This window comes from Melozone crissalis, unplaced genomic scaffold, assembly GCF_028551555.1.
Source record: "Melozone crissalis strain CALT ecotype California unplaced genomic scaffold, PUWL_Pcris_2 ptg000107l_1, whole genome shotgun sequence".
Lineage (NCBI taxonomy): Eukaryota > Metazoa > Chordata > Aves > Passeriformes > Passerellidae > Melozone > Melozone crissalis.
Window position 1 is genome coordinate 1,873,469 of NW_026535884.1, and position 12,190 is coordinate 1,885,658.

At 46.5% G+C, this 12,190-nt stretch overlaps 1 protein-coding gene across 1 annotated transcript in view; it reads left to right on the forward strand.

The window, feature by feature from the left end:
- The first annotated feature begins 4,625 nt into the window (after positions 1-4,625).
- The window catches only part of KAZN (kazrin, periplakin interacting protein), a 226,027-nt gene continuing 218,462 nt past the window's right edge, over positions 4,626-12,190 (forward strand). Inside the window, exon 1 of the mRNA XM_054291991.1 lies at positions 4,626-5,341. Within this exon, the coding sequence (XP_054147966.1) occupies positions 5,221-5,341 (121 nt within the window). The 5' untranslated portion in view covers positions 4,626-5,220. The remainder of the gene's footprint in view (positions 5,342-12,190) is intronic.

The following is a 12,190-nucleotide window of genomic DNA, read 5'->3' on the forward strand; positions in this document are numbered from 1 at the left end:
AAATCCTGCAGCACTCTGTCCTGGCAGATCCTGTGTCTGAGTTCAGCTCCTCTCTGGGCCCAGCACCAACTGATTAGAGTCCTTTCAGAGTTGGTATTTCTTTCCTACAAGGATATTTATAAATTAATTAATCCATATTAAAGCCTTACTTTTGATAATCAACCCAAAATATTCTTAAGTCCTTAAGGGCATTTTCTTTCTGCACCACTTACGTCATTTTCTTCTTTTTTTTTTGAAAGAATAAAACTCAACCAAACAGAATTGACTTTCAGCCAAGAGCTGCTGGAGATGTAATCTGAAGGAAGGCAGAAATGTGTTTAATTGCTGCCTCTGATGCCAAACCTTAAGTGCTTTTCTTCAAAGTGAGTTCTACAAAACTCCATTTGCCTTGCAGGACACAGGCACCAGAACTGCAGAAACCTCCCAGAGCTGATGGCAGCAGTGTGGTCTGAGGAGGAATGATCACATCCACACATCCCCATGCATCCAGTGATTCCACCAGCCCTCTTTGTGACAGTGCTGGAAGAAAATGCAGAAATCCTGAGCTGCTATTTTTCCTCCCAGAGTCTCTTCCTTGCACCAGTGAAATGCTGATTTCTGACACAAGAAATAAGTTCTCACCTGCTACCATTCCTAGCTGATGACATCTCATGAAGGATAATTTCTGAATGTTCTTTCCTGAGCCCTCCCCCATTCCCAAATGCTTTGCTGCAAAGAACACTGTAGTGAATAACCCCATTTGTCCCACAGGGTATTTCTGGAGCTGAGAAGTGCCACAGCAATGGAACGTCTGTTCTCATGGTGACATGAGTTTAGCTGAGTTTCTTTCTCTCTTTCATGCATTTTCCTGTGGCACATTGTTGTGTGTTCAGTGGGATAATTGGGTAGGGAAGAGGAGCAGATCTCCACTGAGCTGCATCTCTGTCCTGGTGTGACCTGTCCCTGCTGCCAGCACAGAGCCCATGGAGCCCCACATTTCTCTCCACAGAGAAAAGCAAGGCACAATTCTTCCCAAGAATATTCTTATCTCATTTGCTGTGCCTGAGTTTGTGCCAAAGTAGAATGCAATGTGGAGATTGTTTACCCAAAGTGATGGTGGTTTGTTTCTCTGGGGTTCAGAGAATGTGAAACCCAGAAATATTCTTGGGGAGAATTGTGCTTTGCTTTTCTCTGTGAAGAGAAATGTGGGGCTACAGCTCCCTTTGCATTTTGGGGGCTCTGGTCATCAGTGGGGACCAAATTAACAGCAGCAGCCTCATTAAATTACCTGGGGAGATCCCTCAGCAGCCATTCCAGGGCAAGGGCTGATAAAGGTGCATTAGATGGACTTTTCCTGGCACTTGGCTGATGGAAATTCAGCTGTGGAGTTCTTAAAGTGCTTGTGTTGCTGCATCTGGGTAAGAGGAATGAGAGATTCATCTTTACAAACCAGCTGTGGATCATAAAAAAACAATAGGAACGATTCCACTGATTGATGAATGAAAAAAGATATTTGCTTTTACAAATAAACTTTAGGTTTGCTGATAAATGAAATTAGACATTAAGAGATGAAAGAAACAATGGGGAAGAAAAACCACTAAATTCCATAAGAATTAAAAATGAAAAGGGAGGGTTGTACATTAGAGGGAAATCTTTGGGATCAGGTGTTTTGGGAAGTCTGAACCTCTCAAGTACCTCAGAAATGGGAAAGAGAGAAGGGAAATGCAGCCAGGAAATTGAGATAAAAGGAGGCTGCATCCTCCAAAAATTGGAGATCCCAGGGGAATGCCCCATGGCCTCTCCCTTTATTGGAATAAAGCCAAAGCACTCCTCTGCCTCCTTTCTGGACATAAACCTCTGGTGTCTGGGGATTAATTCTCCTGACATGGGTAAATCTGCCCATGAGCAAACCCAGCTCCAGCAGTGGAGTTCTTTGCAGAAAGAGCTCCCACTCTGTTAGGGTTTGGGGTTAATTTCCCTCTCCTTTCACTTCCTCCCACACTTCAGGGCACTGAGTCCACACATTTCATTCACTGTGTGTAAACACAGCTCCTCTAAATTCAGCTCCAGCATCTCAGCAACGGGCACATTATTCTCATTATTCCTAACATTTATTTCCTTTTCACCTAGAGAGAAAAGCTTTGAGTCAGGTTATGTGTTCTGTTTTCTGTTTGTAGTTATTTTCTGTGCTGCAGCTGATGGAGCTCACAATGGCAGCAGCAGAACTGGGGGCACCTTAAGGAACTTTGTACCAACTAAACAGATCCCAGGTGTTGTGGGAAGCACAGAAACCCAGAGGAGGAAATCTGGCACTGGGTGATGTGTGGGACTCAGCACAGCAGCACAGGTGTCAGCTGTGAGGGAAATCCAGGTGAGCTGCAGCGAGGTGGAAAATGTCATTTCTGTACCTCGGGGAGGGTCATTTCTTAGGAACAAAATGTGCTGAGCTCAAGTGAGCAACCCTTGGAGTGTGTCCAGAGGGAAGGAAGGCACTGCTGAGCTCCTCTGCTCTGGGGAGAAGGTGGTGATGCTGAGCAGGGACATGTCAGGAAAATTAACCCACAAACACCAGAGGTTTATGTCCAAAAAGGAGACAGAGGAGTCCTTTTGGCTTTATTCCAATAAAGGGAGAGGCCATGGGGCATTCCCCTGGGATCTCTCCAATTTTTGGAGGACCCAGCCTCCTTTTTATCCCAATTTCCCAGCCACATTTCCCTTCTCTCTTTCCCCATTGGCTGAGGTACTTGAGAGGTTCAGACTTTCCAAAACACCTGATACCAAAGCTGGAAAAGCTTTGCTAAGGAAATAAAATAAGGATTTGCAGGTAGCTTCTTGCATAATTTTTTTTTTTTTTTTTTTTTTTTTTTTTTTTTGTCCTAAATTAAGCTTTACTGTTTCAGAGCTGGATGCAGCTCTGCAGTGGGTTCTGCAGAGAAGTTACCAAACAGCTCTGGGAGGATTTCATGTGACATGGTCAGGGAGAGCAACAGGTACAGTTAGGGAGGAAGGAAGCAGCCACAGGAATAAATGTTGAAGACATAGGGACCATATAGCCCAATTTTTGGTTTCCTCCATGTGGTCAGGACAGGAAGGTCAGGTTGAATCTCTTGTTTGTGTGAGGGCAGAGATTACTCCTGTGTCTTTGGTGAAATAAACATGCAGAGTAGTCTCTGGTCTGTTTGTTTGGATTCTGCCAAAGATAATCTGAGCCAAAAATCATATAAATCATAGAATCCTAGACCAGTTAAAGGATGCTTTAAAGGGCATCTAGTCCAACCTGCTGCCATGAGAGGGACATCTCCAACCTCATTAGACTGCCCAGAGCCCCATGCAGCCTGACCTTGAATGTTTACAGACACCACAGCTTCTCTGGGCAACCTGTGCCAGGGCTTCCCCGCCCTCACTGTGAAATATTTGTTCCTTAAATTGATGTAATATCAGAGGGAGCAAACACAATAAACCGACCCAGCTGGGATTTTGTGGACAGCTCCCGGTTGGGTTCTCACTCTGTGCAGCGATGCTGCTGCAGCACAGAGCACGAGATGTGACTTCAATTCCCTCTGCTGGGAATTTTCCAGGTGTTCCCGGCCCCTCTCTGCCTCCTTGGGCTGCGGCCAGCCCTGTCTCCCCCGGCACTGCTTGAACCAGCAGGAACCCCTCATTCTCTGCCCTGGCCTTTCTGCTGCTGCAATCTCACAGCAGATTTTCTCATTCCCACCCGGCTGACCGTGTGCTTTCCCAACCACGCGGGAACCTTTCTTCCCAGCAGACTTCTCCCAAAAAAAGCTCCGCTGACTCACGGACCGCAGATTCACGCAGCGCTGCCGGAGTCAGCATCCTTTGCATTGGCAGGGGGAGCTTTTCAGACAGAGATGAATCAGCGCTGTCAGACTTCGCTGGGAGTTAACTCTTGGCCCCTTTTCCCTGGAAACAGCCCTGCCTGGTGCTTGCACTGAAGGAATTCCAGGGATGGGCACCGCGGGCAGGTTTGGCAGCCGGTGCTCGCATCCTTTCCCCTGTCCCTGGAGCAGCCCTCGGGCAGGAGGGGGTTAAGGCGGCCAGGAGGGGGTTAAAGCGGGCAGGAAGGGGTTAAGGCAGCCAGGAGGGGGGGTTAAGGTAGGCGGGAAGGGGTTAAGGCAAGCGAGAAAGGGTTAAGGCAGCCAGGGAAAAGGGTTAAGGCAGCTGGCTCGTTGTTCGCTGCCGGAGTTCCCAGCGCCTCCAGAGCGTTCCGGGAGCAGCCGCTGCATGCGGGCACAGGGAGGAGGGCCGGGCGGGCACTGCAGCAGGGCACAGGATGTTATTTAACGTGGCTCCAGTCTCCTCCCCCTCGCCGGTGAGGCTGGGGGAAGGGGGGAGCGGGCTGGAGGGAAGGGACGAGCGGCGGGGGTGATGCCGAGAGCCCTCCGAGCCCGGCCCGGCCCGGCCGGTGCCGCCCGCGGCTGACTCCGCTGGAACCCTCCCCTGAAAACCCCGCTGGAAACCTCCTCTAAAGCCTCCCCTGAGCTCCTGAGGGGCAGCTCTGGATCCTGAGGGGCAGCTCTGGATCCTGAGGGCAGCCCAGCCTCCTGAGGGGCAATTCGGCTTCCTGAGAGGCAGCTGGCGTTCCTCAGGGGCGGCCCGAGCTCCTGAGGGGCAGCTCGGCTTCCGTGGGGCAGCTCTGGATCCTGAGGGACAACTCGTCTTCCTGAAGAGCAGCTCTGGATCCTGAGGGGCACCCCGGCTTCCTGAGGGGCATCCCAGGCTCCTGAGGGGTAGCTCGGCTTCCTGAGGGGCAGCTGGAGCTCCGAGCCCTGCGGAGGACGGTCCCCGGTGCTCCGGCATCCCCGGTGCCCTCACAGCGGCGGGCGGGAAGGACGGAGGTTCCGCATCCCCACAGGAGAATTCCCGTGCTCCGGAGATGTGTCCGAGCTCATGGACAAGGTAGGGCTGGGCTTGGATATTCAGGAGAAGAAAGAGCCTCAGGACTTTGCTGTGATCATGGCAGATACCCCAGAAGGGGCCGATCCTCAGTGCCCGGCGCTAATTTGTGTCTGAAGCCGCCAGACCTGCCCACGACCCGGCAGAACCTCCTGGGAGAGGCACAGACCTTTGGATTTCTCCATGAAAATACTGCTGGCACTCAGCTGAAAACGTGTGCTGCTCCTCTCCCTTGAAAGGGGCAGCTCCATTCCTCCCTGGCTGTCTCCTCCTGCCCTGAGGATCCGTGGGGGACAGCAGGGCTGGGAGCTCGGGCTCTGCTCCATGACCAACACTCAGCTCTGCAGGGAAGCCATGGACTCCCCCCCGGCCTCCTCCAGCCCTGCTGCAGGGCCTGTCACCTTCTCCCAAGTGTTTGGGCAGCAGTGCCAGCTCATGGAAGCAGGTAAGAGGGGAACGTGCACATCTCCATGTCATCCTTCATCCTGGTTTGTCATGTCCTTGCTGTCCCTTTCCTGCTCTGTTTCCCGAGTTCCTCCCTGAAATCTGATGTTTTCCAAAGGGAGGATTGGGGTGACCCTTTTGCAATTGAACAATTTGGCCTTGACTACCCTGAAACCACTCAAAAGCTTTGTGCCCAAATATTTACAAACAGCAGCAAGGGGTGCGATGGCCCTGTGGATTTGGGTTAACCTGGGCTGGTACAAGCTGCTCCTTCTGTCCTTGCTCTGTTTCCCAAGTTCTTCCCTAAAATCTGATGTTTTCCAAAGAGAAAATTGGGGTGACCCCTTTTGTGTTAGCACACTGACCTCCAGTACCCCTGAAACCACTCAAAAGCTTTGTGCCCAAATATTTACAGACAGCAAGGGGTGGGATGGCCCTGTGGGTTTGGGTTAACCTGGGCTGGAACAGGCTGCTCTTCCTCTGCTGGTGGAAGTTCTGTTTGGGTGTGAGCAAAACGTGTGTGGTGATTTTTGCATTTCAAAATAATTACATTCTAAGTGGAGGCTGATTTGCTGCAGCATGTGAGTATCTGTTTTGGTATTCAGCTCTGTGAAGGACAAAGTGGTTTTTTTTCATGGCTTTCCCTGGCTGTTTGTGTCACTGTAGCACCCAGAAGCTCTGCTCCTTTTCCCAGGTGTTTTCATACATTTCAAACTCTCTGCAGAGGGGCCTGGCTATTTCTTATCTGTGCCTTTTGGCTGTCAGGTAGGTGGCGTGTGACATGACTAATCCCAAATTTTCCATGTTTGCCTCTTGCTCCTCACAGATGCTCTGAAGCACCAGCCCCTGAGGTGCCCCAGAGCTGTGCACTCACATCTTCCTCCAAATTCCCCAAATTTAACAGATTGGATAAGGGATTTTACAAGATTTACTCCTATTTTCCTATCCCTGCTGACAGCTCTGAGGAAGGATGTGTTTGTTTACTTAGGGCCATGGATAAACCTGGGTTTCTGCAGTGATGCCATAACAGCACTTGCTCTGAATTTTTAGAGGTTGTTTTTCTCAGATCTACTGGTACTTCATTACTGTTTGTGCTGGTACAGGTATTGTGGCAGATTTATCCTGCAAAATGTCCCATCATTTTTCCTTCTCTTTTCTCTCTCTCCTAGCAGCCAGTTCTGTTGCTAACAATGTTTGGGTTGTATGTTTAATGTGGTGACATTAAAAATACTCTGCATTAGTTTCCTGCAGGTCTCTGTGGGACTTCTGCTCTGCCTCTTGAACTTTCACAGGTAGAGCTGGCAGGAATGACTCATTAGGTGACTAATTAGCTGACTGCTACTCAGTTAATCAAGGTTGAGATCATGCTGCTGCCTCCAGGAAAATATCAGGCAGCTCTTTAAGAGGGTTTGGTATTAAACTTTTGGTATTAAACTTGGTATTCCATGTCCTGGGATCAGTCCAAAGGCAGTGGATCCATCAGGTCTTATCCAAAGAAGAGATGTAGGAGAAAGCTCTGATCCTGCGTGAGCAGTTTGCTTCCCAAATTACCAAGGTGGGAAAACACAGGTGGTAGGTTGTTTGGTTTGTTTTCCTTTCCCTTTCTCTTTCTTAGAGGGAAATGCCCCAAAAGGAAACCTGGGACTTGTGGGTTTTCAAATCCCACATTAGTCAGTCAACCAGAAGATTTTCTTTACTCTGGTGGATCATCTTGGGAGGATTTTCTAGATGTTTCCTCAGCTAGGAGGTGAGATGCAATGTAAGGATGGCTGCCATGGGTGTCAGTGACATCCAAAGGGATTTCAGGTGTGCTCCTATGAGTTTCTATCCTTACAGCAATGACCAGGCACACTGAGCACTCCTGAAAGCAGAACTTCAGCTGCAGGGTCTGGGGCTGTGTCTGAGCTCATGGCCATGGCAGGAAGGATGCCCTGAGGTTGTGGGAGCACACACAGGTCTGGGACACCCAGCTCTGGGTCCTTGTGTGAAAAACACCAATCACTTGTTTGGAAAATTTTAAAAGTTTAATAGTAATAAAATGGTTATAAAAATAGCAGTATAATTAGAGTAATAATAATTTGGATAATTGAGATTAGGACAATATGAGACAATAAAAACAAAGAGTTATGGACAGTCCAGGTACCTCTTTCTGGGCAAAATAAGCCCCAAAAAGGACCCACGTTAACAGAGGATTAACCATTAAAAGCACCAGCCTATTGCATATTCATACAGCTCATCCATGATGCATAAATCCATTCAAACACAGGATTCTGTCTGGGCAGTGTCAGCTTCTTCCTCTGAATCCTGACAGCATCTCCAGGGCTGAGTGAGGCAGGAAGAAGTTCATTTCTTCTGATAATGGAGCAATAAATTCTCTTTCTCTGAAAGATTCAGGTGTCCTGTGGCTGCTATCTCAGTGTGAGTCCTCTCTTAAAAAAGTATCTCACATAGCATAGTTTCTATTTTAACATTATGTTATAACCTAAAACTATATTTAACACACTACTTAAGAAAATTAATAGAGAATAACTTTCTAACATAACCCATCTAGTATTCATTTTAATATTTGCAAAAAGCCAATCATAAAATACACATTTTTCACACTTGTGTCCTGTGTCACTGAGCTGACATTTGGGACAACGCCACAAAAGGTCTCAGTGTAGAGCAGAGCTGTGCCAATGCCTTCACAAACCATAAAACCTGATCTTGTCCCTGTGATTCCCCTCACCAACAATCTCTGAGCAGCCAAGTTCTGACCCAAACAGTCCAAATCTCACAGGAAACATTTGTGGGTACCCAGCACCCCATCATTGTCACTGGTGCCATTTGGGCTCCTTAATAACACTGGGATGTGCTTGAATGAAAAAGATGCTGCCCTTAATGAAATGTCAGAGTTTGTGCCTGGAGAATTGCTGAGCCTGAGACAGATCACAGCTTGCCAGCACTCTGATGTGCCACCTGCCATGATCTTGTGGCTTTTAGAGCTCCTGCCTGTGGTGTGAGGACATTTCTCCTCCAAAGTACACGAGAGAAGAGCTGGGCTCTGCTTGCAGAACGTGCTTCAGGTCCTGTGCAGCATTTTCTGCTCTTGATGGAGAAACCAGGGGTGTGTGATGCTCCCTGCAAACACATCCCCTTCTCCCTGTGCTGCTCTTAAGTAACAGGCTTTGAAAACCAAATCCTGACTCTTTGGAAGTCAGCTTTCCCCTTGGCAGCTGCACCTCCTCCCCATTGAGAAAAGATCTGTAAAACTGGGGGTTTGAGCAGCTGATCCTGCACAATTGGCTGATTATTCCTGGACAGCTCATGGAGATCTCTGCAGTCACAGAACAGCCTGTGAGTGCTGGCAGCCCTGCCTTGCCCTTTGCACAGCTCCTCACTCTCTGTTTGACCTCTGGCACAGCTCATGGGATGCTCTTTGGAGAGTTATTCTTCTACTTTCCCATTTTCTCCTGTTGCCCTTTCCTCACCAGTTTACAACAGCCCCATAACTTTTTGTTCCTGGTGCTCACCTGGGTGTTTGTTTGCCCTGGCTGCAGGGAGCAGTGGGGATGGGAAGGCTGCAGCTGGCTGAGCTCCTGCTTTGAGATTTCCCTCACAAAACTTCAGTTTCCTTGGCAGATTAAGTTTTTTTCTGACCCAGAGATGCAGCAACTGAGAGGCATTTTAAAAACTTTTATTCCATTTTCAGGCTTATGAGAAGGGTGAGACAATACAGATGTTATAATTCTATTTCCCAAGGCAGCAAATCCTTCCTCTTGCAGAAATTAAATTTGGCTGATCTGTCAGTGCCACTGGGGACATGGTCACCTTTAAAGGGAGTGTAATTCCCAAAGGGAGGCTGTAATTCCTGCCTGGGGTCACTCAGGGAATAAGATTTCTGTTTTCCTTGGCAAGCCATGCAGGGTGAGTGATGTTTTGCCTTTCCCATTCCCTACAAGGCTGGTGATTTCCAAAAGGAGTCACTGGGAAAGAGGCTTCAAACCCCCATCCTAAATCTCCTGATCTCAGAAGAAATTCCTGCCTGCCAGGCAGTGCTGGGGGGTCTTTCTTGCTTGAGGCACAAATTCAAATCTGGCACAGGTTCATGCTGTAAATTTGCTAATGCCCAAATGAAAGACTCCAGTTGTTCATTTTTGAAAGAAATTTTTTTAAAAGTCTGAAGGATTTATGATTGTCACAACCAAACTTTTAAAATGGGGGTTGCTAAGAATTTGAAGAGTATTTCCCATCTGCTCTCTCATGAAATATTGAATATATGGAGTGAGACCTGATCTCCAGGAGAGCTGAGTGTTCTCTGGAAGAATTTGGCTCAGTAGAGAAACCATTTATGTTATACATGGCCAAATTCCAAGCAATTTGTTTGGTGTATTGCACTTTTCTGGATTTACAGCCATGCATTATTCTCTGACTCACTGCTCCATTAGATTAATTTCCATTTTTCATCAATTCCTTGGCTCTCAGATGCTGCTGATTTGTTGGGCTCCCAATATTTTTTCTTTATATCTTGCCAGTTAATTTTCCCTTGGTTATGAAATAAGGAACTTGATTCAAAATGTGACCAGAATGAACAAGAAATAATTTGAAAATCATCCAGAACTTAGGATTTTGCAGTGAATCTCTTCCATATTATATTTCCATTACATATATATTATCCATTACATGCATTCTCTATTCCACTTTGGTTTGGCTGCCTCTCCCAGCAGAAAACTAAAGACATGATAAAAAATTCTTAGGAGTTCTTCTATGGAAATTAATGTCATGTGGCTCAAAGCTTTTGACTTTTTCCCCCAGATCTGTAGTTTCTAGCTCTTGATCCAGCTCCTCTCAAGGGGAATGTGAGGTGAGATTGATGTGGCATTACCTAAGCAAAATATTTATCATGCAGCATGAAACCCCTGGAGTCTCATCTGGCCTGGCATCTTTTGCAAAGATTTTGTTTTGCAAGCAAAGCATGGAATATGCAACATAGAATTCCTTCATCTGGTGCTTGAATGTGGTTTTAAACAACCAAAATTATATTTTAAAAAGAGCTGCTCTGCACCCCCTGGCTTGGGTGAAGGCTTGCTCAGGAGCTGGGCTCCTTGAAGCTGTTCAAATCTGATGGGTTTTAGATCTGAAAAAAAGTGATTAATGGGAAAATTTCAGCCCCTGATCAGATGTAGAAGGAAATCTCTGACCTTCTAAACTGAGGCTCAGATGAACATTTACCATCTGTGCTCTCTCATTTTGTGCCCTTTAGTCCCTTGTGCATTTTTCCATGATTTAATTCAACATCCACCAAACAGGATCTGCTTTCACACTATTTACCTGGAGCTGAGGGGATGCAGCTTCACCTTCTCCCCAAAATCTGAGTTTGGCAGTGCCTGTCAGGGGGGATGGCACAGAGCCCCAGGCTGGTTTGGGCTGGAAGGGACCTCAAACCCACCTTGATCTCTGTCATTGTGATATTTTCTGCAAAATCTTCTTTATCCAGGATTCTTCTGCTGGGAAGCTGAGAAGCCTCAGAGAGGAATGAAAACAACAATTATCTGATTGCTTCTCCTGTGTTTGCTGCTTTGGAATGTGGCTGGGGATTGTTTACCAACAGGTGAATGTTTGATTGATTTAATGTGAATTGTTTTTAATTAATGACCAATCACAGCAAGCTGTGTCAGACTCTGAGGAGTCAGGAGTTTTCATTATCATTCTTGTTAAGCTTTCTGTCTGTATTCTTTCTTTCTTGAGTATAGTTTTAGTATAGCTTCTTTTAATATAACAAACCACATTATAACATAACACATAAAACATATATAACACAACATACATACAACATAACATCCTAGAACATCTAACACATATAACATAATATAATTAATATAATATACAATATAATTAAATAATAGGCCATATAATATATATTATAATTATTATATGATATAATTAATGTGATATAATTAATGATATAATTTATATATTATATAATATCATATAATATCATATAATATCATATATAATATATAATATAATATAATATAATATAATATAATATAATATAATATAATATAATATGCCTTCTAAGAACAAGGAGTCAGATTTTCATTTCTCACCTCATCCTGGGGACCCTCACAGACACCACAGTTTTTCACCCTTCTCTCCCAGGCTGCTCTAACCCCATCCTGCCCAGCCTTGGACACTTCCAGGGATGGATTCATTTCTGCTGCTGGGTTTTCTGAATTACAGCACTTTGTGAGCTCAGGCTCCAGCTCCCAGAGCAAACCTTTAGTGACAGCTCTCCTTGCCTCCTGTGGACAGCAACAGCAGCAAACAATCAGCATAAAACTTGCTGGGATCATTGGTTTGGGGCCACTCAGGATCAGGGCTGGGAATGTTCTCTGGCACTTGGAGCATCAGGTTTCCTACGTGCATTAGTCAGTGATAAATCTTTCATGGTAACAAGCTGTTTCATTTGCTCTCCCAGGAGAGGAGGGAGTGTGTGTGGATGCCAGAGATGTTTGCAGCAGCCTGCTTTAATTACTGTGCCTCAGGTTAGATTAACTAGTTTTGGGAAAAGAAGAAACTGGAGCAGGTGTCAGGTGGGTGAAGTGAGATTAATTTGTGATCCCAGAGAGTCTGGGCCTCCTGAGTGGGGAACCATGGACCTGCTAATGTGAGGCATCACTGACTTGTGGTGATTGGTCATAGAATCATGGAATGGTTGGGGTTGGAGGGACCTTAAAAACCAACTCTTCCCACCCCTGCCATGGCAGGGACACCATAGAATCATGGAATGGTTTGGGCTGGAAGGAACCTTAACACCCGTCTCTTCCCAGACCTCCCACTATCCCAGGTGGTTCCAAGCCCTGTCTGA